The 27,843-nt window shown below is 37.5% G+C and overlaps 1 protein-coding gene across 1 annotated transcript in view; it reads left to right on the forward strand.

Annotated features, from left to right (window-relative positions):
• The window catches only part of LOC133754013 (probable ubiquitin carboxyl-terminal hydrolase FAF-X), a gene marked incomplete at its 5' end in the record, with an annotated part of 187,857 nt that overhangs the window by 91,453 nt on the left and 68,561 nt on the right, over positions 1-27,843 (forward strand). Inside the window, 11 exons of the mRNA XM_062184644.1 lie at positions 345-687; positions 2,825-2,920; positions 4,665-4,876; positions 7,307-7,547; positions 8,102-8,251; positions 8,901-9,021; positions 16,802-16,926; positions 17,097-17,375; positions 21,519-21,644; positions 22,868-22,993; positions 25,129-25,298. Coding sequence (XP_062040628.1) covers positions 345-687; positions 2,825-2,920; positions 4,665-4,876; positions 7,307-7,547; positions 8,102-8,251; positions 8,901-9,021; positions 16,802-16,926; positions 17,097-17,375; positions 21,519-21,644; positions 22,868-22,993; positions 25,129-25,298 — 1,989 coding nt within the window. The remainder of the gene's footprint in view (positions 1-344; positions 688-2,824; positions 2,921-4,664; positions 4,877-7,306; positions 7,548-8,101; positions 8,252-8,900; positions 9,022-16,801; positions 16,927-17,096; positions 17,376-21,518; positions 21,645-22,867; positions 22,994-25,128; positions 25,299-27,843) is intronic.

Genomic DNA, 27,843 nt, shown 5'->3' on the forward strand with positions numbered 1-27,843 from the left:
GGTGCTTCTCCTGGTCTCCCATGCGGGTGCAGGGCCCAAGGACTTGGGCCATCCTCCACTGCCTTCCAGGGCCATAACAGAGAGCTGGCCTGGAAGAGGGGCAACCGGGATAGAATCCGGCGCCCCGACCGGGACTAGAACCCGGTGTGCCGGCACCGCAAGGCAGAGGATTAGCCTGTTAAGCCACGGCGCCGGCCTAAATAAGTTCTTTTTTAAGAATTAATACTTAAAGGTTTAACCAAAGTATATTTTTAAGTATGTTTATTATTTCATACATATGAAAATAACTGACTTTTGAGAATAAAATTAGGTAGACCCTAATTGCTGATTTATGTTTCCCCAAGGTTTTTATTGAAAGATGGTCAACTCTGGCTATGTGCTCCCCAGGCTAAACAAATATGGAAATGCTTAGCAGAGAATGCAGTTTATCGTTGTGACCGTGAAGCCTGTTTTAAATGGTATTCCAAGTTAATGGGAGATGAACCTGACTTAGATCCTGATATTAATAAGGATTTCTTTGAAAGTAATGTGCTTCAGCTTGATCCTTCCCTATTAACTGAAAATGGAATGAAGTGCTTTGAAAGATTCTTCAAAGGTGTTAATTGTCGAGAAGGGAAACTGATAGCAAAAAGAAGAGTCTATATGATGGACAATTTGGAATTAATAGGATTAGACTATCTGTGGAGGGTAAGTGAAAGAAAACCTTTTTGCAACTACTGTTACTGAAGAGTTTATTTACAGAATCATAATTTTACCTGAATTTTTTATATAATTTTTGTGCCTGTCATAGAAATCATCTCTTTATCTATAGTCTCTTATTTATTAATCTTTTTTCAATCATTTTTAGGTGTCTTTTTTTTTTCTTTTTTCTTTTTTTCCTGCCTGTCACTGGAACATGTCACTCATTTCAGATAGAGTGTGCTAATCATTGCCTACTTTAGCATATTTCTCCCTCTGCTTCTTCCATAGAAGTAACTATCTCCTATTTTTATGTAACAGATTTTAGTTTTTGTTATACTTTTAATGTTGTAATGAATGAAATGCAGAAGGAAGGATTATTATTAGGAAGTGATTGTGAATTAATACTATGTTGACTTTGTATACCCTGTCATATGTTTCAATAATTGGAGAGAAAATACTACAGAAAGCTGACTTTTCCAGAGCTGGCATTTATGACACCCCTGTGATGTCAGCATCTCTTAGGAGCCTCAGTTCAGTTTCCAGCTACTCTACTTCCCTGTCAGCTCCCTGCTAATCTAGGAAAGCAGCATAAGGTGGCTCAAGAGCTTGTGTCCCTTTCACTGCCATGGGAGACTTGGATGGAGTTTCAGGCTTCTAGCTTTGGCACAGCCCCAGCCTAAGCACTTGTGGCCATTTGGAGAATCACACAGTGGATGGAATCACTCTCTCTGTCTCTCTGTAACTGAAATAATTAAGACTTTTTTAAAAAACATAACTTTTCAATATTTTTTAAAGATTTTTTTTATTTATTTGAAAGTCAGAGTTACACAGAGAGAGAAAGAATCAGAGAGTGAGTCTTCCATCTGCTGGTTCACTCCCTAGTTGCACTGATCTGAAGCCAGGAGCCAAGAGCCTCCCCTGTGTTTTCCCATGTGGGTGCAAGGGCCCAAAGACTTGGACCATTTTGTACTGCTTTCCTAGGCCAAAGCAGAGAGCTGGATTGGAAGTGGAGCAGCTGGGACTGAAAGTGGTGCACATGTGGGATGCCAGCACTACAGGCAGCGGCTTTACCTGCTACACCACAGCACAGCCCCAACTTTTCCATCTTTATAATGTAAGGATAGTGTGTTGCCATTTTGTAAACTATAACATCTAATATATCAGCTGAAGCTACTTTTGGAATTTATTGTATTTTGGGGGCAAATTTTAGGCTAAGATATTTCATGTTGTGTTCCACTTTAAAAAGTGGCTTTTAAAACTTTTTTAACCTACAGTATCTCCCATAAATTAAAACAAAGTACAAAGCTGGTTGATAGGAGAAATGAGAAAGGAGTATTTTTGCCTTTACTTGTTGCCATATTGTGCCTCTTCAGAATTTAGAGGTCATCTCAAAACACTAATAAAGCTGGAGAATTCTTCACATATTTTAAAAACCATTGATTAAACTGTTGATAAAGATGTGTAGAAATTGCTGGGGGTAATGGGACATTACATTGTGTTAACTAGTATACACTTGTTTGAACTACCTTTTTTGGTTGGCTGGATGGTTTTTTTTTTTTTTTTTTTAATTTACTTATTTATTTGAAAGACAGAGATTCCACCTGCTAGTTCACTCTCCAAATGGCCTAATGGCCAGGAGTGGGTCAGGCTAAAGCCAGGAGCTTGGAACTTCATTCAAATCTCCTTTGTGGATGGTGGAGGTCTGTCTTCTCTGCTCTCCCAGGTACCTTAGCAGGCAACTGCATAGGAAGTTGAGTAGCCAGTACTCAACCAATGGCACCCATGTGGGATGACAGCATCTCAGATAGTGGCCTGACCTACTATGCCATAACACCAGCCTCTGAACTATTCTTTGAAAGCTCACTTCTTGGCTACCAGATGGTTAAATTAAATAATACTAATATGAATATTTTGTGTCCTTTTCATTTGTAAGCAAACTGCAAAGTAGTTTATGCTTCATGTTCTTTATAGTGGTTAGTTTATATTACTCTTTGATTTTTAAATTTTCTTATGCCTGTTACTTGAAACAAAGTTAAAATCAATGAAGATTATATTAAAATTAGTGAAGATTTGATTTGCATGAGAGTACTAAATTGAATTATGTCTCAATGATATTATTAAAGCTATAATATTTTGGTACTAGGTTGTGATGCAGAGCAGTGATGATATTGCCAACAGAGCTATAGATCTTCTTAAAGAGATGTACACAAACCTTGGGCCGAGACTACAGATGAATCAGGTAAGGACTGAAGTGCTTAAGTTAGGCTAAAGTAATCTTGTGCTAGGTGTACTATACTTTTAAATTTAGAATTCAATACAAGTTAACTTTAACTCTTTAGAAAACGTTGTCTGAATACTTAATTCATACTTGTCCTTTGCAAAGTGGATGATTAATAATTATTTTTAGATATTTGGGTTTTGTATTAGTTTTTCTTTTAGCCAGATTTTTTAGAGGAATCACTTAAGTGGGAAGAAAGTACATTTCAGCAGATGGGATATTTACAGTCCAAGATTGGTATTTATGGAGGCTGTCAATGGTGGAGTTTGTGCAGAGAGGCAATCGCATAATAAGAGAACAGAGACACAGGGAGCACTCTACCTTTTTCTTGTGGTCTTTTCTGATGATGCCATCATGATTTGGTGAAGACTCCACTCTAGCAATCTAATCCAGACCAATCACTTCAATAAAGGCTCACTTTGAGCCACGAAAATCACAGTAAGCCTTCACTCTAATACATCAACCATTAGCATTCTTCCATTAATCATCAACATAGAACTTTGGGGGTTAGAGGTCCACGTGAGTTTGGGGAGCCAGGTCCTGTGCGGTCCATAATATGCTGCTTCTGACTGTCCAGAACTCATATTTTCTTTTAAAACATACAAATTCCATTCCCAGAAGTCCCAGTTTTAACTCAATCTGATGAAGTCTGAAGTCCAGCATCTCACCTGAACCTCAAAGCAAACTCCCTTAACTGAATCTCTGTACAATCAAAATCAAATAACATATTTTCCAAGTAAAATGGCAGAACAGGCATAGTGTACGTAGGATTATTTTTAAGAAAGTAGTGATGATTCTGTTTTGTAACTGCCAAAATTTAACTTTGATACTTTATCCATGGTAATTGTTTATCCAAAGTAATTGTTTTGATCACTCTGGCCTTAGAATCAGCCCTTAAGGCTTTCGGATCTGGCTGAAGAGCTGTGAGAGTATTTTAGGCATGGAAAGCCAAGACACTCTGGCAAAAATGAAAAATCTCTCCAAGTGAGATCCCAGTGGAAAGAATGGGCCATCAAAGGAGGAGGTACCTTTTTCTGAAGGGAGGAGAGAACTTCCACTTTGACTATGGTATTGTCTAAATAAGATCAGAGTTGGCGAACTCAAAAGGCTTCCACAGCCTTGGCAACTCATGACAAGAGCCTCTGGTGATTACTGACATCATAAGTAAGAGTGTCAACTGTTAAATCAACAACAGGAGTCACTGTGCACTTACTCCCCCTGTAGGATCTCTGTCCTCAATGTGTTGTACAATGTGAATCAATGGTATAACTAGTACTCAAACAGTACTTTTACACTTTGTGTTTCTGTGTGGGTGCAAACTGTTGAAATCTTTACATAATAATATACTAAATTGATCTTCTGTATATAAAGAAAATTAAAAATGAATCTTGATGTGAATGGGATGGGAGAGGGAGTGGGAGATCAGAGAGTTGCAGGCGGGGGGGAAGTTACTGGGGGGAAAAAGCCGCTGTAATCCAAAAGTTGTACTTTGGAAATTTATATTTATTAAATAAAAGTTTAAAAAAGTAATTGCTTTGAATTTGCTTACCTTCTTTTGAGCTTCATTTTTGAAACTTTTATTACTGGTTTAATTGGATTATGCTTGAATTACTTTAAATTGCAATTTTATTGTTTGATTGGATTAATGCATATTTGAGTTTTGTTTATTAGCAGCTTTAACTCCTCTTTGGTGCATTATTTTCAGGTGGTTATCCATGAAGACTTTATTCAATCTTGCTTTGATCGTCTGAAAACATCATATGAAACATTGTATATTTCGGACAGTGAAAAAGACAGTATTAACTGTGCAAAGCAAGAAGTCATCCAAATGGTTCGAGTGTTAACTGTTTTGAGAGAGTACATAAATGAATGTGACAGTGATTATCATGAAGAAAGAATGATTCTACCTATGTCAAGGTTTGTAACAAATTTATCTAATGTAAACTTTCATTTATTATATGCTTTAAAAACTAATGATTTGGGGCCAGTGAACTGATTTTCCGCCTGCAGCACTGGAATCCCCTATGGACACTGTTCATGTCTTGGCTGCTCCACTTCCAATCCAGCTCTCTGCTATTGCCTGGGAAAGCAGTAGAAGATGGCCTAAGTATGTGGACCACTGCACCAGCGTAGGAGACCTGGAAGAAGCTCCTGTCTCCTGGCTTTGGATCTGATTGGCTCAGCTGCAGCCATTGGCATCCACCTGGGGAGTGAACCAGCACATGAAGGACCTTTCTCTCCATCTCTGCCTTCTCCCTGTCTCTACCTCTCAAATAAATAAAATAAAATCTTGAGGCCGGCACCGTGGCTCAGTAGGCTAATCCTCCACCTTGCGGCGCCAGCACACTGGGTTCTAGTCCCGGTCGGGGCACCGATCCTGTCCCGGTTGCCCCTCTTCCAGGCCAGCTCTCTGCTGTGGCCAGGGAGTGCAGTGGAGGATGGCCCAAGTCCTTGGGCCCTGCACCCACATGGGAGACCAGGAGAAGCACCTGGCTCCTGCCATCGGATCAGCGCGGTGCGCCGGCCGCAGCGCGCCTACCGCGGCGGCCATTGGAGGGTGAACCAATGGCAAAAAGGAAGACCTTTCTCTCTGTCTCCCTCTACTGTCCACTCTGCCTGTCAAAAATTAAAAAATAAAATAAAATAAAATAAAATCTTAAAAAAAATCAAAAAAAAAAAAAAGAAATGATATAGGTAGAAGTGAATATTAGGGAAAATTTCATTTTTAGATCTTTATGTTTCACCCTTTAAAAATATTATGTGTATATTTTTAAAAGCAGGCATTTTATAACATGATACGTTTTATTCCATTTGTATTTTAGTAGCATTCTTACTTATTAACTATAGTTTTTCTTTTATATTTTACTTTTTCAAATTTGTTACCTCCCATTAAGTTTGTCACCAATATTTTGCAGCTGTTTTTGTTTTGTTTTGTTTTGTTTTTTTCATTTTGGTTTGGTTTGCTTTGATTTAGGTTTACTTTTTTTAAAAGATTTATTTATTTATCTGAAAGAGTCACAGAGGCAGAGAGGGAGACAGAGAGATCACAACAGCCAGAGCAGGGCTGGGCTGAAGCCAAGAGCCTGGAGCTTCTTCTAAGTCTTACACAGAGGGAACAGGGATCTAAGGACCTGGGCTGTCTTTCACCGCTTTCCCAGGCCATAGAAGACAGCTAGATCAGAAGTGGAGCAGCCAGGACTTGAACCGGCACCCAGATAGGATGCTGGCACTGCAGGTAGCTGCTTTATCCTCTTCATCACAGTGCCAGCCTGTTGATTTGGATTTTAAAATATACTTATTTATTGGAAAAACAGAGTGACAGAGACGGAGAGTGAAAAATCTTTGTCCCATTGTTCACTCCCAAATTGCCACAATAACCATAACTAGACCAGGCTATATTCTAGAGCCTCCATCCTGGTCTACCACATGGATAACAGGGTCCCAAGCTCTTGGGCCATCATCTGCTGCCTTTCCAGGCACATTATAAGGAATTGGATTGGAAGTGGAGTTGCTAGTATGTGGAACTGGCACTCCAATATTGGATACCAGTGTTGCAAATGGTGGTTTAACCCGGTATACCACAATATGCACTCTTTATTTTAATGTAATACATTTACACTGTTAATGGAAAATTCTTGGAGCTGGCATTAAGTATGGCCAGCATATATATCATTTGGGTGCCAGTTCAAATCCCAGCTTCTCCACTTCTAATCTGATTGTTTATGTCCTTGGAAGAGCAACAGAGGATGTCACAAGTATTTGGGCCTCTGCTACCCACATGGGAGACTCAGATGAAGCTCCTGGCTCGTGACTTGGCTCATGGCTCCCACCTTTGGCCTGGCCCAGCCCTAGCTGTTGAGCTATGTGGGGAGTAGATAGAAGATAGAAGATTTTTTCTTCCTTTTCTCTCTTTCTGTCTCTTCCCCTGTAACTCTTCTAAATAAATAAATCTTTCAGAAAAGTAGCTGAAGTATTTATTCATGCATACTTGGTGTAATTTATAAATGGTAACCTTTTGTTCTGGGCATAGAGACCAGATTGATAGTGTGGAATATCATTTACTGTATCTCTCTTAATATTATTATGATGTTTAGAAGAAGTATAATGTGGTCCTCAGGTCCTAAAAAGCAAAACAAATATTGCAACTATTACCCTTTTCTGAAATACAAAATTTTGAATTTCTAGCTTTATTTTGATGGCAGTGTACTCAGTATGATTGTACATTTTTTTCTCATTTTTTCCCCCTCTCTTCCCCTTCTCTCCCCCAACTCCTCTCCTCTTCTTTTCCCTCTTCTCTTTCCTCCCCTCCCCTGCTCTCCTCTCCTTTTTTTTAAATTTTTTTCCCAGAGCCTTCCATGGCAAACACCTGTCTCTTACAGTTCGGTTTCCAAACCAGGGCAAACAAGTTGATGACTTGGACATATTGTCTCATACAAATGATACAATTGGCTCAATACGTCGTCGTATTCTCAGTCATATTAAAGCCAACATAGCCCATAAAAATATTGAACTCTCTGTGGGTGGTGAATTGATAGGTTCTGAAGATGACAGAAAGCCAATTGCACAGTTAAACTTAAAAGATAAATCAGTAAGTACATATGATTTTCAAATATTCACCAGAATTCAAATGTCTTATGTGTGTTTTTCTGTGTTGATATTTGGTTAGAATTCCATATAGGATAGGGGATACAGAACTTTAAATATAATGGAGGCAATACAACTTGGTAAGACTCTCTAGATTCAACTAACCTTATATCAAAAATACGTGAAAAAATTGTGCTTGTGTTGAGCCTTTTTTTCTTAAGTTTCTCAACAAAGCAGTATGACAGCTCTTTATATAACATGGTACATTAGGTGATATAAGCAATTGAATATGACTTGATGTATACAGGATTTTGTGTGTAGGTTCTAGTACGAATACTACTGTACAATTTTATGTAAGCAACTATATCAGTCATAGAATTTCATTATCTGTGAGATAGTCTTGGAACAATTCTCTTATAGGCCCTAAAGAGACAACTAAGTGGTTGCATTGGACAGTAATTCTAAAATTAAAACATTTCACCATTTTGATGTATCTAATTTCTATATTTTGTATGTGTTTTCCCATTTTTTTACTGCTAATTACATTATCTTTTTCAGCTAATTACAGCCAAACTTATAGAAATAAATTCAAGCATACTTTCAAGCCCTGATAGTTCTTCTGATTCTTCAAATGGATCACCTGAAAACCATTGTAATCGCTACACTGATGGTCCCGGTACAGAAGTGGAAAGTTGTTTGCCTGGTGTTGTAAGTAACTCCTTTATGGTAGTTTTATATTCCTTTAGAATGTGATGAAATGAATATTTCTTTTGCCAAGAAGTATAAAATTTAAGAGATAAGACTAAGTGTCAGATAATTCTGCAATAAACTTGAACTTCTAGATTGGGTTACCTAATTGTTTGAATTTACAATAAATTACCTAGAATTAATGTCACAGTTTAATTATAATATTACATAACTGGAAAATAATACTGTATTACCAGTCATTCTTTTAGAACTATTTAAGTAAAAGTATATTTCTCATATCCTATCTTGGCTTTTCTTGCCTTTACCCTGTTAAGAATTATGGTTATGCTATTGTGGCCATTTACCATAACAATTAAGTTGGAGGCATCTGTATCACAGTGCCTAGGGTTGATTCTTAGCTTGAGCTCCTGACTTGAGCATATTGCCATTACAAACACTAGGAAACAGCAGATGTGAACTTTAAGTAACTGGATTCCCACCACCCTCATGGGAGAATTGGATTTCAGTTCCTGGTTCTGAGCATTGGCTTCTTCACTCCAGACCCAGCCATCAAAGCACTTGGGGAATAAACACAAGATGGGAGCTTAGTTAAGAGAATACTCTTTTGGAGTTAATTAACAGTAAATGTTTTGTACCTTCTATATTCTAGATAATGTCATTGCATCCGAGATATATCTCTTTCCTTTGGAAAGTTGCAGACTTAGGTAGCAGCCTGAATATGCCACCTCTTAGGGATGGGGCGAGACTACTTATGAAAATTATGCCACCAGGTAAAAATATTATCTACTCCCATAACCTACTACAAAGAAAGAATGCTAATGGAAAAGGAATGTTAACAAATTCTATTTTAAAATCAAATACCTTTTGTGGAATACTCTGTGTATCTTCCACAATATTACTGATGAAAAGTTCTCCATGGATGAGAAAAATAATTTAGAAATATGTAATTTTAAGTGAACTAATGTAAATATTATTATTAAAGTAAGGTTCTTGCTTCACCTAGACTCATCTGTCATTTCTATTTCAAAGAAAAACCACTTTCCACATTTAGCTTCTATTACTGCCTGTGCCATTATGTTGGTAAACAGTATGTTTGTAGTGTTATTTTTCTCAAGTTTAGACCTACAGATTGAATTACTTCTATACAAATGAAAATGTATATTTTGCACACTCCTTCTTGATCATTTCATAATTTTCACTTCAATCTCTTGATTTTTCACATTTTAAGAATATGAGTGTATTTTAATCTCATTACACCTGATTATACTAGATTTTAAAATTTTCCATTCCATGTCACTTTGATTTCTATTATACTACTAAATCTTCCCATCTTCTCTAAATATCAGCTTACTATATTTTTCCCTTTTTTATTCTCTTAAGATTTTATTATTTATTTGAGAGGTATACTTTCAGAGAGAGGGAGAAGAAAGTTCCTCCATCTGCTGGTTCACACCACAAATGGCAGGCAGTGGACAGAACTGTGCCAATTCAAAGCCAGGAGCCTGGGTCTTCCATGTGGGTGCAAGAGACCAAGAAGTTGAGCCATCTTCCACTGCCTTCCCAGGCCACCAGCAGGAAGCTGGATCTGAAGTAGAGCAGCTGTTTCTAGGGACAACAAGTTACATAAAACACACCAAAGACTCAGAGCTGAATTATGGAGTCTTTATTGCTGAAAGCCAGAGACTGCACTAGGTCTTATGCTCTCTAAATCTGGCATCTCTTTTTTGACCTCAGGAGTAAGCTTATAAAGATAAAAACCACATCTTATAGCAACAATTACAATGCTAAGGATTTGTTGCAGCAGCTAGAATAGCAAGGTTACACTTATCTCAGGGGGCATTGAACATATTTCCCAGCACTTACTGTAAATAAACCTTACAGATAACATTCTTACAAGATGAGTTTTTAAGTAGATAGTGGTTGTGGTATTGCTTAGTACTCAGAGAAAATGGAGTGACTCTAGTCAGGCCATGGCTCACTGGCACTTCATAACTGGGACTCAAACCGACACCCATATAGGTGCTAGTGCCACAGGCTGAGGCTCTGCCCTCTACACGACAACATCAGCCCCCTTACTGTAGTTTTCCTAATGATTAGATGTGTTACATTTTATTCTTTTGGTGTATTGCCTCATGCTACTCTAGTCTGATGGTTCTCTTCAACAAAGTTCACATTCTGGGGACTCTTACTTGTATGTGGTCAGTCTTTTGATGCTTTTTGATCTCGAGACTTTCATTGATTTTGCTGAACCATGCCCTTCTAAAATATAGAGAATACAAGATTTTCATTTTTTAAGAGGGATTAGTTGTCTGTGCTTTTGAAAATATTTGTTCTGTTCTGTCATTCTTTTTTTATAGTTTTGGGCATTGACGTTGATCTGTCTAGCATTCTTGTAACCTCTTCAAGAATTCATTCTTATTTCTTTAGAGCCCTATTTTTACTTCATGAATTTTAAGGTTTTTTTCTATTGGAAATTTATTTTCTTGTAAACCAGTTCAAAAAAGTAATAATTTATATGTTTCCATGATTAAATGTGCTAACACTATTGAAGTTTTAACTCTGTATAACTTTTTCAAGTGATATTTTTGTGAGCAGGTATTATAAAACTCAGTATCAGGTTTCATTGCTCAACAGGTAGCATCAAGGGTATGCTTTCATACTTACATAATGAAGGAAAACATTTATTTTTTTTTTCATTTTATTGAACGTATACAAATTTTGTGCATTCCATATATGCAGAATTAGGAAGATAGTGATTTTTCCACCATACACTCCCTCCTACCCTTGCTCCCACCCTTCTTTCTCTTCTCCTATTCCCACTCTTAATTTTTATAAAGGTCTATTTTCAGTTTACTTTATACTTAACCCTATAGTAAATGAAAAGTTCAACAAATAGTATGAGGGAAAAAAGCACTATTCATCAAACATAGAGAAAGGAACTGTAAACAATCATGGAATCTCAAAATGTCCATTTCACTCCTATACATTACATTCTAGATACTCTATTAGGTACCACAAATCATGGAAAACATATGTTGTCTTTTGGGGACAGGCTAATTTCACTAAGTATAATGGTTTCCAGTAGCATCTGTTTTATTGTAAAAGGCAGAATTTCATTCTTTTTATGGCTGCGAAGTATTTCATAGTGTGTATATTGCAAAGTTTCTTTATCTAGTCAACAGCTGATAGACATCTGGGTTGATTCCATAGCTTAGCTGTTGTGAATTGAGCTGCAATGAACTTGTAGGTAAATTCCCTGGAGCGCAATTTGCTAGGTCATATGGAAAATTTAGTTTCAGATTTCTGAAGTGTCTTCATACTGCCTTCCACAATGGCTGCACCAGTTTATATTCCTGCCAGTGATAGATTAGGGTACCTTTTTTCCAACATGCTTGCTAGCATTGGTTGTTTGTTGATTTCTGTATGAGAACCATGCTAACTTGGATGAGGTGAAATCTCATTGTGTAATTTGCAATTCCCTGATGACTGGTGATCTGAGCATTTTTTTATTGTGTCTGTAGGCCATTTAAATTTTTTCTCTTCCAAAATCCCTTTCAAGTCCTTTGACATTTCCTAATTAGATTTTTGTTGTTGTTGTTGAGTTTCTTGAGCTGCTTATGGATTATGGACATTAATGCTTTATCCATAAGTTGCATGATTTACAGATACTTTCTCCCATTCTGTCAGTTGCCTCTTCACTTTGCTGAATGTTTCTTTTCCAGTGCACAAGCTTCTCAGCCTGAAGCAATCCATTTGTCAATTTTGATTTTGTTTGCCTGTGCTTCTGATTTTTTCCAAAAAGTCTTAGCCTATACTATTGTCTTGCAAGGTTTCCTCAGTGTTTCCTAGGAATTTGATGGCATCAAAATAGTATTTTGAGCATTAGAGATCTTTGTTCTTAAAAAAACTGGAAAATGCTATAGGGACTATAAATTGAATTTAGAAAATACTGTATGTTGTATAATTGTGTATAAATTGGCAATTTAATTTATTTAAAGATTTATGTATTTATTTGAAAGGCGGAGTTACAGAGACAGAGTGAGCTATTATTCCACATGCTGGTTCACAACAGATAGAGCTGGGCCAGTCAGGAGCCAGGAGCTTTCCAGGTCTCCCATGTGGGTTCAAGTGTCCAAGCACTTGGGCCAACTTCCTACCGCTTTCTCCGGCACGTTAACTGTGGAGCAGCACAGTCTTGAACTTGTGTACATGTTGGATGCCAGTGCCACAGGCAGAGGCTTTACCCTCTACACCACAGCACTGGCCCCAGAAGTTGATGATTTCATCTCTTGTTTTAACTAATGAAAGAAATGGGACATTTATCCTGCTCAACAATAGTTGATTCATACATCTTTAATTAAGTAAAAGACTATACTGCTGCTATACTTATATTTCAACACTATTTTATATAATTATAAAAAAATTATAATTGTAGCTTGAATTTATTCAGAAGCATAAGGTTTCAGCCAAAGCTAAGTTCCAGAAACGTTCAGAATTTATTCACAACAGAACAGTTGTTATTATTTCTAAAAGCTTTTATTCTTGGTCAGGAGCCTCTTAAGTCACAATAAAACTTGAGCACGGCTAGACACTGAATATCTGTGGAACAGCTAGTCAAGGTATCTAGATCCGATTTCTAACAATGAATCATGAAACTGAAGGTTACTTAAATAAATAAAGTTTTCTTATTGTGCCTACATGATACAAATATTTTATACCTGCTGATAAATTTTACCATTAACTGGGACTAGTGTTTTGGCTCAGCAGAATAAACCACTATCTGCAATGCCAGCACCCAGTTTACATGCCAGTTTGAGTCTGCACCATTTGCCACTACTGTATTCAGCAAAGAAACAGAAGACAGTTCATGTCCTTGGAACTCTGCCTCTCCACATTGGGAAACCGAATGGAATCTTGTCTCCTTTTCAGCCTTGCATGGCTTTGGCCATTGCAGCCATTTAGAGAGTGAACCAGCAGTTGCAAGATCTTTTTCTCTGTTTCTTCCTTTCATTGATAACTCTACATATCAAACAAATAAGACCGACATATTTCACAAGTTTTGTAAATCATTTCTAACAATTTTCCTGCTGCATATGTAGCATTCCTGTTACATCAACATTATAACCCACTTTAGTGAGTTCAGTCAGGGTATGCCAGAGTTTTCTTCACTTCCTTGAAAATGTTCACAGCTAAACACTGATCCTAAGTAGAAATTATTCAATTAATTCAAATTGGACATTGACTTAATGAGCAGCAACATTAATCATGCAAACTCATTTACCCTTTTTAATTTCTTTTATTATACCAGACTTACATGGCTGTACTCTTTTTAATGCTGTTTTTTGGTTTCAGTGTTTTATTTGAAAGGCACAGAAAGAGACACAGAGATAAGGCAGATCTTCACTGTTTACTCCCTAAATATCAGTAAACAGCCATAAGTGGCTCAAGTCTGAGCCAGGGACCACAGATCTAGTCCATATCTCCCATAATTTTGAAATTTTTGGAAAATACAGTAGTTGTTTATAAATTACCCCTTATATTGGACTTTTTATTGCTTTCTGAATCTGTCTAGGAAATATATATTTTTTTTTAAGATTTATTTATTTTACTTAAAAGTCAGAGTTACACAGAGAGAGAAGGAGAGGTAGAGGCAGAGAGGTCTTCCATTCGCTGGTTCACTCCCCAATTGGCTACAACGGCCGGAGCTGCACCAATCCGAAGCCAGGAGCCAGGAGCTTCCTCTTTGTCCCCCATTTGGGTGCAGGGACCCAAAGGCTTGCGCCATCTTCCACTGCTTTCCCAGACCACAGCAGAGAGCTGGATAGTAAGTGGAGCAGCCAGGACTCAAAACGGTGCCCATATGGGTTGCCGGCACTACAGGCGGCAGCTCTACCCGCTATGCCACAGCGCCTACCCCAGAAATATTTTTAAGTACCCATGAAATTTGCATTCCTAACTATTTAAACCTGTTGTATCATTATTCTATATGTATGTTGCCTCTAATAGCTTAAATTGAACAGTAAATGTATCACTTATAACTTTGATGTAAATAACATGTCATTGAAATGTACACAGAATTAAAATATTTGTACTTAATAGGTTAGAGTGTGGCACAATGGGTTAAGTCACCACCTGCAATACCAGCATACCATTTGAGTGCTGGTTCATGTACTGGTTGTATCACTTCCAGTCCAGCTCCTTGCTAATGGCCTAAGAATAGCAGTGAATGACCCAAGTAGTTGGGCCCCTGGCACCCATATGGGTGACCTGAAGGAAGTTGATGGCTCCTGGCTTTGACTTTACCTGTTCCTGGCCATTGTGACCAGTTTGGCAGTGAACAAGCAGAGGCAAGATTTCTTTCTCTCTCTCTCTCTGCATCTCTATCTCTAACTCTATCTCAAGGATTTCTTTCTCTGTAGCTCTACCTTTTAAATGAATACATCTTCAAAAAAATATATTAAACTGTACAAATCAGTAGTGGTAGGCATAGTCACATTTTTTACAATCAATCTCCAGAGTTTTTAGTATTATTAAAGCAGAAATTCTAGGGCCCAGAACTGTGGTATAGCCGGTAAAGCAATCACTTGCAGTGCCAACATCAGATATGGGTGCCAGTTCAAGTCCCGGTTGCTCCACTTCCAGTCAAGCTCTCTGCTATGGCCTGGAAAAGATGGCCCAAGTCCTAGGGCCCCTGCACCCGTGTGGATGACATGAAAGAAGCCCCTGGCTCCTGGCTTCAAATCGGCACAGCTCCTGCCCATTGCAGCCAATTGGAGAGTGAACCAGCGGATGGAAGACCTCTCTCTCTCTCTCTGCCTCTCCTTCTCTCTCTGTGTTAACTCTGACTTTCAAATAAATAAATAAATGTATTTAAAAAAATAAATTTTAAAAAAATCAAATTCTAGGCCGGTGCTGCGGCTCAATAGGCTAATCCTCCGCCTGCGGCCAGCACACCGGGTTCTAGTCCCGGTCTGGGCGCCGGATTCTGTCCCAGTTACCCCTCTTCCAGGCCAGCTCTCTGATGTGGCCTGGAAGTGCAGTGGAGGATGGCCCAAGTGTTTGGGCCCTGCACCCCATGGGAGACCAGGATAAGCACCTGGCTCCTGCCTTTGGATCAGCGCAGTGCGCCAGTTGCAGCATGCCGGCCGCGGCGGCCATTGGAGGGTGAACCAATGGCAGAGGAAGACCTTCTCTCTGTCTCTCACTATCCACTCTGCCCGTCAAAAAAAAAAAAAAAATCAAATTCTAAACAACTGTTCCTATTTCTTTTTCCTCCTACCCTTGGCAGCCACCATTCTACTTTCTATATCTGAGTTTTATTGCTGGTATATAACTCATATAAGTGATATTATGAACTACAGTATTTGTCTTTTCATGAATGGCTTACTTCATTTAACAAAATGTCCTAAAGATAAATCCACGTTTTAGCATGTGTCAAATTTTTCTTCCTTTTTGGGCAGAATACTGTTTCATTATTTGTGGTTATCACAATTTGTATTACCTTTAAATATATTTTTGGACATTTAGATTGTTTTCTTCCTTTGACTGCTTTTGTTGTGTGTTGTTTTCAATCTCTTGAATACACATCAAGGGAAGAAATGTTCGATGATACACTAACTGTTTAATATGGAAAACTATCAGACTTTTCCAAAGTGATTATACAATTTTATATACCTACCAGTAAGATATGAAGATTCCAGTTTATCCTCATTTTCATGAAGACTTCTCTCTTGTTATTCCATACTGTTGTTATTGAGTGATATCTCAGTGTGTTTTTTTAAAATTTTATTTATTTCTTTGAGAAGTAGAGTTACAGACAGTAAGAGGGAGACAAATAAAGGTCTTCCATCTGTTTGTTCACTCCCTAAATGGCCGAAATGGCCACAGCTGTGCCAATCTGAAGTTAGGAGCGAGGAGCTTCTTCTGGGTCTCTCCCACGTGAGTGCAGAGGCCCAGGAACTTGGGCCATCTTCTACTGCTTTCTCAGGCCATAGCAGACAGCTAGATCGGAAAAGAAGCAGCGGACTAGAACCAGCGCCCATATGGGATGCTGGCACAGCAAGCAAAAGGATTAACCTACAGCACCACAGTACAAGCCTCTCTCAATGTAGTTTTAAATTGCATTTTCCTTTGGTTAATGATGTTGAGCAGTTTTTCAACTGTGTACTAATCATTTGTATATCTGCAGGAAAAATGTCTATTCATAAACTTTGCTAATTTTTGGAGTCATTACTCTTACTTAATTGTATATGAGAGGAGCTTGTGTTGTCTCAAAAAGATCTAATTCCTTTTTTTAGAATTACACATTTTTACTGTAGTAGGTGAAAATGGATATATATATTTCAGCTGTCTGTTACCCTTATGTTTTGGGTTGATCATTAACCAGTGTGCATTGTTTTTCACCATGTAACATTTGAATGAAAAGCTAAGCCCTTTGATATTTCTTGATATTATTTTGCATTTATAATAATGTTCTTCAAAATACCAAGTGTGAGATATTGAGTACATGAACTGTGTTTTACTTTAGTCTTTTTTTTTTTTTTTTTTCAGATAACACAACTGTAGACAAATTAAGAGAAATTTGTTTGAACCATGCAAAACTTGAAGAGAGCAATCTTGATCTTGAGTCACTCTTCTTTGGTCCTTCTGCCTCTCAAGTTCTGTACCTAACAGAGGTTGGTTTTTTCTTTTGCAAAAATATGATTTTTACACTATACAATAATGTAAGAATCTGTATATGATTGTGAAGAAAAAATTTGAAATAGTTTCTTAACAGTGATGAGAGAAGTAAATAGTGCTACAAATAAATTTAATACCTTTTAATACAATCTTTCTTTTTTTGCAGGTAGTCTATGTATTGGTAATGCCTGCTGATACATCTCTGGCTGACAGTTCCTCAGATTTTCAGTTTCATTTCCTGAAAAGTGGTGGCTTGTCCATTGTATTGAGCATGCTAATAAAAAATAACTTCTTACCAAATGCAGATACAGAAACTCGAAGGAGCGCTTACTTCAATGCCCTTAAAATAGCCAAATTGTTATTAACTGCAATTGGGTATGGCCATGTTCGTGCTGTGGCAGAAGCTTGTCAGTCGGTTTTAGATGGTACAGATCCTGTAACACCGGTAATATTCTAAGATATGTTTTGAAATATTTCATTCTTAACACTCAGTTTTTAAATTTTTTTAAAAAAAATTTTATTTATTTGAAAGGCAGAGCTAGAGATCTCTCACAGGGGTATACGGCCCAAGCACTTGGGCCTTCTGCTGCTGCTTTTCCAGGTGTACTAGCAGGAAGCTGAATCAGAAGCAGAGCAGCTAGGACCTGCTACACCACAATGCTGGCCCCAACACTCAGTTTTAAAGATAAGCTCAATGAGTTTTGTGAAGAGTGTTTTGATTAAAATGTCACATATTAGGGTAAGGCTTTTTGCCTTGTGATAAAAAGGTTGGTTAGAACATCCCTTGTGCTACATCTCCAGAATATCTAGGTTAAATTCCTAGCTCCAGCTCCTGATTCCAACTTCTTGCTATTAACTGTCCTGTAAGACTGCAGATATGGCTCAAAATTATGTGGTTCCTGCCACTTCTGTACAGCCTTGGCTTCTTTGTAATTTGGAGCGTTTTACCCTGAATCAGCATGTAAGAGCTTTCTCTGTCTGCCTCTCAAATGTTAAAAACATTTTTATTAAACTATACCAGATAAACTTAGAGGTTTCTTGTGTTAAGTGTAAATTGTTGATTATACTAAGTCTAGAAAAAGTCTTAACCTGCTTACATCCTTTTGCTTTCCATTATTTGAAGTATTGTGGAATCTTCACCTCAGTCATTTGTTAATTCTTACCTGAAAGTTATATAAATAGAAGTACAAGTCATTCTGAAGGGAATGATTCAGTTAGCATTCTGCTGCCGTTCTCATCCTGTCTTTGTTTTGCTTTCAGTATTCCTAGATTTGATGCAATGGATGAATATGGATCTAAGGTTGAATGCAATTCTTAGATTAACTTAACTCTTACTATTGATGATAGTGATATTATTGATAAAAGATAAGATAGTTCACAGGCCAGAATTCCTTTAGAAATGTTTGAAGTATTATACTAGGAAATTTGTATAGAGATTTTGATATTTTAGAATTACCATTAATTTTACTTGGTAGTGTGGTTGTTTTTTTAAAAGAGTCAGTATTGTATTTCAATGTGATATCTGCTTTTTACTTTAATGTAGTTCTAGGGTTGTAAGAGCAGAGAGGTCAGTAATCATTGAAAGAACCTGGAAGTGGCTCTCATGGGGATTGATGGCACTGCAGGCCACAGCTGAACCCAGTGAGCCACAGCACCATCCTATATCCCTCCAAATTTATCCATTTAAATGAAGCTAGACAGTAACAGATTTCCAGTAAATAATATTCTCATCTGTATTATATTTTCAGAATTTTTCATTAAAAAATCAGAAATAACAGTGTTGTATATATCACATTCAGAATAGAAATTTAAGGAGTTCTGTTCCCACCCTGACTCTTATTTGATTGTTTGAATTGTTCGTTTTGTGCATATTGGGTAGGTTCTTAACTTGGTCCTTTGCCTAAGAACTTAATGAAGTAAATTTAGAAACATATGAAGTAATATGCTCCTGAAGGATTTAAATGGACATAACAGCCTATAATATCAAATTGTTACATTCTAGTTAGGAGCAGAATACTAAAGTAATATTTAAGTAAAACTTTAAGGTACTTTTTTACACACTTATAGGTTATTTAATTTCTTTTTCATGGAGAATAAATAGAAGAATTTTATTTGAAAGACAGAGAGAGAGAGAGAGATCTTCTATCTTCTGTTTTCACTCCCAGATGGCCACAACAGCTGGAACTGGGGGAGGCCAAAGCCAGGAGCCAAAAGTACTTCATGGTTTCTCCTGTGGGTACAGGGGCTCAAGTACTTCCTGCTGCTTTCCAAGGAACATTAGTAGGAGCTGTATTGGAAGTGGAGCAGCCAGGATTCAAACTTAGCCTTCTATGCCTGCAATGCTGACCCCATGAATTCCTAGTTCTTCATCTCAGTTCATTGAGAGAACTGGTAATAATATATCAGTGTTAATCATAATAAAACAGTTTCGTGTAAGAACAAGTGATACAAGACTTTTTGATATTAAATAAACTAGTTGTATTAGTAAGCATGAATTAGTGGTTTTAAAACTTTTACATGTAATTTTACTCACTCAACAGATAATTTTTATGAATTTGCTATATGCCAGATATTGCTACAGATGTAGATGTAGTGTGAGCCACATCCTTATTTACTTGCTTTCTGCATGCAGTTTTATTTTTAGAAAATGATGATCAAAATATACTGGACTCACGGCCAGCACCATAGCTTACTTGGCTAATCCTCCACCTGCAGCGCCAGCACCCTGGGTTCGAATCCCGTTTGGGGCGCCGGTTCTGTTCCGGTTGCTCCTCTTCCAGTCCAGCTCTCTGCTGTGGCCCCGGAAGGCAGTGGAGGATGGCCCAAGGACTTAGGCCTTGCACTCACATGGGAGTCCAGGAGGAAGCACCTGGCTCCTGATTTCAGATTGGCGCAGTGCGCCAGCCACAGCATAACAGCCATGGAGGCCATTTGGGGGGTGAACCAATGGAAGCAGACCTTTCTGTCTCTCTCTCTCACTGTCTAACTCTGCCAAAAAAAATAAAAAATAGAAAAATATATATATTGGACTCTTGTGTGTCAGTCATCATGCTGTCTTATTTAATCATTGATACAGTAATATTTCAACCATATTACATCCTATCTTGTATGTGAAACTAAGACCTAAAGTGATAAAATAGCTTGATCTAAGAAAATAACAATGTGCTGAGATTTTTAGCTCAATGAATCAGGCTGACTCTGAAACAATACTTTTACTAACGTTGTAACCATAAGCTTTATTATGAAATGATATGTAGTGTTACCTGGCAAATAGATCTTCAGATAGGAATTAAAGACTTCAAATAATTAATATATACATAACAGATAAAAACTTTTAACTTCTTTGGTTGGGATTGGGAGAAGAGCAGAAAGCATTAGACTGATACTGTTTTGCTTTGCCCAGTCAATTGATTGCCATAAACCCTCCTCAGATTCATGAATTTGTTAAATGTTTTTTTTAAAGACTTATTTTATTTATTTGAAATACAGAGTTACAGAGTGAGGTAGAGCAAGAGAGAGAGAGGTTTTTGGTTCATTCCCCAAATGACTGCCATGGCTAGAGCTGAGCTGATCCAAAGCCAGGAGCTTCTTCCAGGTCTCCCATGAGGGTGCAGACACCTGAGGACTTGGGCCATCTTCTACTGCTTTCCCAGACCATAGCAGAGAGCTGGATCGGAAATGGAGCAGTCGGGACTAAAACCAGCGCCCATAAGGGATGCTGGCACTGCAGGCCACAGCTTTAACCCACTGCACCACAGCACTGGCCCTGAATTTCTTGAATGTTATTAAAATGCTTTCATGAAAACTTAACTGTGAAAAAACTGTAGATGAAGAGGATGGATGTATTAAGTTGTAAAAGACTGGCATGTTTTGGAGGTGAGTTTCAGAATGCAAGGAACAAAATTAATTTTGAACAAAGTCAGGGACATTTTAAAGACTAAATGAGGGAAAGAGTTTTAAAAGACAAGAATATAGGTTTGAGTGAAGAAATAGAAGTAATGTAGAAATCATCTGAAAGTTGGAATTTCCAGAGGTATTTTAATTCTGAAAGGTAAATTAAGAAAAGTCTACAGTGTTAGTAATGTAGAATGGTTTTTAAGAAAACTATATTGAATTTTTAGAAGATACATACAAGGATGATATCCTGAGAAAGTGGTCGTGGTTTCAGAGTAAATGATTGAAATATTATTGAAATTTAGTTTAATTATGTGTAAGTTTAAGTTGAAATAAAATTATTTGGGTTGGCGCTTTGGTGTAGCGTGTTAAAGCTGCCAGCTGCAGTGCGGGCATCCTGCGTAAGCACGAGTTCAAGTCCCAGCTTCTCCACTTTCGATCCAGCTCTCTGCATTGGCCTGGGAAAGAAGTAAAAGATGGCCCAAGTACTTGGGCCCCTTCACTCACATTGGAGACCCAGAAGAAGCTCTTGGCTCCTGGCTTTGGAGTGCCTCAGCTCTGACTGTTATGGCCAATTGGGGAGTGAACCAGCAGATGGAAGATCTCTCTTTTTCTCTCTGCCTTTCCTCTGTGTAACTGTGAATTTCAAATAAATAAATAAATCTTTGAAAATAAAATTATTAATTTGTTTCAGATTAACCAGGTTACTCATGGTCAAGCAGTGGTGCTGCAAAGTGCCCTTCAGGTCATTCCTAATCCTTCATCTGAGTGCATGCTCAGAAATGTATCAATACGTCTTGCTCAGCAAATATCTGATGAGGTTAGTATAAAACTTTGACTAGTACCCAGGATGTTTTCTAATCACTAATAGCTACATAAATCTTAACTTGAAGTAAAGTATTCGGAGATTCAGAGACATCTCTGTTTTGTTAATTACCTTTAATCTGTTTGTTACAGCTTTAGATAATACTTCGGAAAATGTTTAACCAGACTCTCTGAGTTACAGTTTGCTTTGCATAAATTAGATTGTTTTATAGTTCTTTGAATTGCTGATAGAGTCAAGGAACAGATTCTGTCAGCCCCCAAATTTTCATGTACACATATGTAATTTATCCCACTGAATGTCCCTGACTCTAAAATTTGCAGTACACTATTTGTCTTTGTAGAATAGTTTTCATTTTTTAAGAGTTATTTATATATTTGAGAGACGAAGTTAGAAACAGAGAGAGGGAGAGGGAGAGAAGTCTTCCATCTGCTGTTTTGCTCCCCAGTTGGTCACAACAGCCAAAGCTGGGCCAATCCAAAGGCAGAAATCAGGACTTTTGCTGATTGTCCCACATGGGTGAAGGAGTCCAAGCACCATGTTCCACTGCTTTCTCAGGCCATCAGCAGGGAGTTGGATCAGAAGTGGAGCAGCTGGGACTTTTGCTGTAGCCTGTATGAGATGCTGGTGCTACAGGTGAAGGTCTGACCCACTGCACCATAGTGCCCGGCTCCTGTTACATTTTACATAAATGGAATTATAGACTGTATATTTCTTTGTGTCTGGATTTTATCAGCCAACCTGATTTTGAAAGGTATATGATTTTACTTTATTCACACTTTTTTATGGTCACTCCATATATTTTTAATTTACTCATCTGTTAACGGACATTGGGATTATTCCTAGCTCTCAACTGTTGGGAATGAAGCTTTTAAGAAGTTCATCAACAACTCAGAATACTTCTCTGGCATATGTTTCCATATTTGTTTAGTAAATAAATGCAGAATGACTAGATAATCTGATTTTTCTGTTCTTATGGTTCTTGTAAAAAAATACTATAGAGCCTAAGTAGATCTTAACCTGTGCATATTGATATTAAATTTGTCTTGTCCTTCATTTGGGAAATCACATTATAGCTTAATGTTAAAATACAAACAAAATGAAACCAAAGATAGTCTAAACATATTTATTTATTTTACAGCCATTTTTTCAACTTTGCCAAAGTTCTGTTTTCCTACATCACTTTATTATTCTGTTACTAATTTTAATAACTTTTTTAGGCCTCAAGATACATGCCTGATATTTGTGTAATTAGAGCCATACAAAAAATTATCTGGGCTGCAGGATGTGGGGCATTAGAGCTAGTATTTAGTCCAAATGAAGAAATCACTAAAACTTATCAGATGGTAAGTTTTATTACAGAAGTATATTACTTTTAAAGTAAAAATTGCTTAACTATGAGTATGACTAAGTTTTCATTATGTCTGCCATGTGTGATAGACCAAGTTACATGTATCTATCTTGCTATTACTTAGATATATATTACTTAGAGATAAAATAACAACATGTAGTTTTTATTGGAAAATAAAGTGCTTCATGATTCTGCCTTAAGAATAAGTTTCCTTCTAATTATATTTTAAAATTTCTCAAGATAGTTACTTTGTAATGAATCTTCTCCACTTTGTTATACTTCTTGCTACTTATGTGAATTTTTTGATAATTTTCTCTTGGAATTATGACATTTAATGCAAAATAGGCATATCATTTAGATATTAGTTGTGCTTCTTGTACACCTAGTAGATTATTTGCAGAAATTAATCTAACTCTTTGATTTCCTATCACTTACCTCTTTTGTATTTTTTTTTCTCTTTTGTATTTTTTTTAAATATTTGATTGCTCATCTGTCCCAGGCATACTTCTCTATATGGATGCAAAGAAGTTTTGTAGAAAATGAGCATCTTTAACTTCGTTTTCCATTAATGTTTTGAGGAACCCTTATGTATTTTGATGTGTAGGTGCTGTTAAAAGTTATGAGGACCCTCTCTCAGTATATATATATTTTAAAGATTTATATATTATATGTAATATTATATATATATATATTTTAAAGATTTATGTCTGTTATTTGAAAGCCAGAGTTACACAGAGAGAGGAGAGGCAGAGAGAGAGAGGTCTTCCATCTGCTGGTTTACCCCCCAATTGGCCACAGTGTCCAGAGCTGTACCGATCCAAAGCCAGGAGCCAGGAACTTCTGCATCTCCCATGTGGGTGCAGAGACCCAAGGACTTGGGCCATCCTGCACTGCTATCCCAGGCCACAGCAGAGAGCTGGATTGGAAGTGGAGCAGCCAAGTTTCAAACCAGCTCCTGTATGGGATGCCAGCACTTCAAGGCAGGGCATTAACTGGCTGCACCACAGCACTGGCCCATCTCAGTATATTTTAAGTTACAAAAGTTTTCCATTGCCTTCATGAACATTTTTGTGAAATGGTTGCTTTATAAATAAAATGGTGTTTTAGATAGGTTGCCCCAATTGTAGTGCTGCAATAATTCTTTGAAGAGAATAGCTGAAGCCGGAATACAGGAATACATCAAAAAGTTTGTGGAAAATGAAATTAAAAGATTAGTTTATTTTAGTGGATCTTCAAAAAGTTTGGAGGGGCAAGCATTACAGGGCAGCTGGTTAACCTTCTGCTTACTATTCCCACAACTCATACTAGAGTCTGGTTCTATCCCAGCTACTGCAGTTGAGATGGAATCCTAGGTTACTGTCTGTCATGAATCCTGGCTTGATCCAGCTCTGGCAGTTGTATACATTTGAGGCATAAAACAGCAGATGGGAGAAATGTCTTTCTCTCTCTGTTCGTCTTGCCTTTCAAGTAGGTTAAAATAAATTAAAAATAAAAAATTTGTGAAACCTGCATATCATGACAAACTAGGTTGGAGCAATTAGCAGCTATAGTTGCTTACAACTCCTACATCTTGGATTTGAGATCCAGATCTATTCTTGATTCTAGCTTCCTCCTAATGCACACCCTTGGAATCAACAAGTGATGACTCAAGTAGTTGTTCACCTGTCCATGCATATGAAAGACTGGAATTGAGTTCTGACTTCCAGCTTTGACCTGACAAATCCCCTTGCTGTTCATGGAATTTGGGGATGGGAGATTTTTGTCTGTTTGCTTTTCTGTCTTTATCTTTGTGCCTTTTAAGTAATTGAAATGAAGCAGAAAAAATATCTATGCATGGATTTCCGAAATATTCACATGAAAATGAACTTTTAATACTTGTTTTCACAAACTTTTTAAGTGTCATCATCATTATTCATTTACAGAAGAATGAGAAAATGCAGGCTACTTGACTTTTACTTACTGTGCGCTCCTTTAATCCCACTTGAGAGTATTCTAAAGGCTTTCATGGCTGCAATTGAAATGTTTGAGGTCAGCTGGTCTTCTGGAAGTACATTATTTTAAAGACTAACTAGGTTAGCATCTTTCCTAAACTTGTCTCTAGATAATTTATTTCTGATTATAATTTTACAGAACCCCAATTCAAGCTGTGAGCCGAAGATAGAAGATGAACAGGTTTGCTGTGAAGCCCTGGAAGTGATGACATTATGTTTTGCTTTGATTCCAACAGCCTTAGATACATTTAGTAAAGAAAAGGCCTGGAAAACCTTCATCATTGACTTAATATTGCACTGTTCCAGCAAGTGGGTGATTTATTTATTTATTTATTTATTTATTTATTTGCTTTGAAGGAAAACTGACCATAATCTTTCTAGTAGAAATGAGTTAATTTTGAAGAAAATATATCCCAAAACTTAAATTATAAAGCTTTTTTCTTAGCTACTAATACTTCAGTATTTAGGAAAGTTTTATGTAATATGTTTCATTTAACCTAATTTTATTTCTCTGCTAAATATCAGCATTTAGTTTTGTTTCTTTCATTGTTTGCTCTTTGCTGTGGTAAAATATGTGATTACATATAATGAAAAACCAGTTGTTTAGCATCTTTTTTAAGTGAACAGTTCAGTGTCATTAAGTGTGTTTTTAGTATTATTCTGTTATCGTTGCTATGTTGCCCACATAAATCACCTTTTCTCACTCCCCACCCACTGGTAATTGTTTTGTCACTATAAAATTGCCTATTTTAAATACTATATATAAATAAAATTATGCATGGAAGAAAGTGGTAAGTAGGAAGCAAATGAAAATTTACCTCATTTCATGTATATCAAAACTAATTTGAAGATGTCAATAATTGTAATCTAGCTGTAATCTAAAATTAAATTTCAATACCTTACCAAAGGGTTTTTTGTTTTTTGTTTGTTTGTTTGTTTGTTTGTTTTCAGAATTGAAAAAATCTAGTTTAATATTAGTATGGATTATCACAGATCCAGGATAGTCAAAACAACCTTGAAAAACAACAGTAGGAAGACATCAAGACCTCTTGAGATCAAAACTTATTTAAAGCCGGCGCCGTGGCTCAACAGGCTAATCCTCCGCCTTGCGGCGCCGGCACACCGGGTTCTAGTCCCGGTCGGGGCACCGATCCTGTCCCGGTTGCCCCTCTTCCAGGCCAGCTCTCTGCTGTGGCCAGGGAGTGCAGTGGAGGATGGCCCAAGTCCTTGGGCCCTGCACCCCATGGGAGACCAGGAGAAGCACCTGGCTCCTGCCATCGGAACAGCGCGGTGCGCCGGCTGCAGCGCGCTACCGCGGCGGCCATTGGAGGGTGAACCAACGGCAAAGGAAGACCTTTCTCTCTGTCTCTCTCTCTCTCTCACTGTCCACTCTGCCTGTCAAAAATTAAAAAAAAAAAAAAACTTATTTAAAGCTAACATATTAAGAATAATTTGTACTGATAACAAGAGGTGTACAGATCAGAGAATACAACTAAAAACCTAGAAGTGAATTTATTTTTGGTGAACTGAATTTTCACTATGTGTTAAGACCATTTAGTGGGGGTGGAATACTTCATAACTGTTGAGAAAATCAGATTCCATATGCACTTCTTTGTGTCTGCTTAGTTTAGAATAATGTTTTTAAGGTTCATCCATGTTGTAGTATGTCACAAATTGATTTTTTTGAGGTTGAATAATATACCATATGTATTATTTTCTAGACTAATCTATTAATGATACTTGAATTATTTCTATGTATTAGCTATTAACAATCATGTTGGTATAAATAATCCAAGAAGATAGATCTTTTCCTATTTTAATTTTTTTTAGTACGTGCCTAGAATAGATATACTGAGTCAAACAGTAGTATTTAAATTTTTAAAGCAATATTAAGCTCTCTTTTTGTTTTTAATTTATTTATTTGAAAAGCAAAGTTGTAGAGAGGTGATGCAGATGGGAGGTCTTCCTTCACTGGTTCACTCCCCAAATGGCTGCAATAGCCAGATTTGGGCAGATCTGAAGCCAGGAGCCTGAAGCCTCCTCTAGACAACTATGTGTGTGCAGGCACCCCAAGGACTTGAGCCATCTTCCATGCTTTCTCAAGCCTTGACAGGGAGCTAGGTCAGAAGTGGAGCAGCCAGGACTACATATGGGATGCAGCATTGAATGCATGTCTTTACCTATTAGGCTTTACCCAGTATTGCAGAGGGCTTCAAAGTTTTATATACTCACTATTAATTTATATAAACCTCAGTTTCAATGGGTGTCTTACACTTTTCGTTATTGTTTTTGTTTTCACATAATTATCCAAAAGAATGTGAGATAGTGAAGTAGGCAGACATACAGTTTAAAACTGTATATTTATGTATGTGAGCTGGAAGACCATGCCTTTACCACACCCCTGATACCTTCTCCACAACCATGTGTGACCTCATGTCCCTACCTGGCCACACCTGAGTGCCCACCAGCCAGTCAAGTTAATTAATCACTCCCCTTTGGAAATGGGTTAAAGCCTGAGACATGGTGCGACCCCTCTTGTCTTCTTCCATATCCTCTAGCCAGGAGGGGCTGGCTGTAGCCCTGCACCACAGGGCGCATGGCCTTTGGGCTACCTGCCCTAGGCTTCCTGGCCTAGATGCTCTTCCACGTGGTTGGTTCCTGGTATTCTGTATGAACCCAGATTTACCCCTGTCTCCCTTAAATAAATCTCTCACTCTCCTGTTCATCTTTCTCACTAATTAAAGCCTAAAATGTACCATGCTGCCTTGTTTATTTATGCCGGTATTTAGAATTCTTCTCTAAATATTAGGCAAGAACCCTCTCAGTCTTATTAATATTGGGGGGTTATTAATAA

The sequence above is a fragment of the Lepus europaeus genome, chromosome Y (assembly GCF_033115175.1).
Source record: "Lepus europaeus isolate LE1 chromosome Y, mLepTim1.pri, whole genome shotgun sequence".
Lineage (NCBI taxonomy): Eukaryota > Metazoa > Chordata > Mammalia > Lagomorpha > Leporidae > Lepus > Lepus europaeus.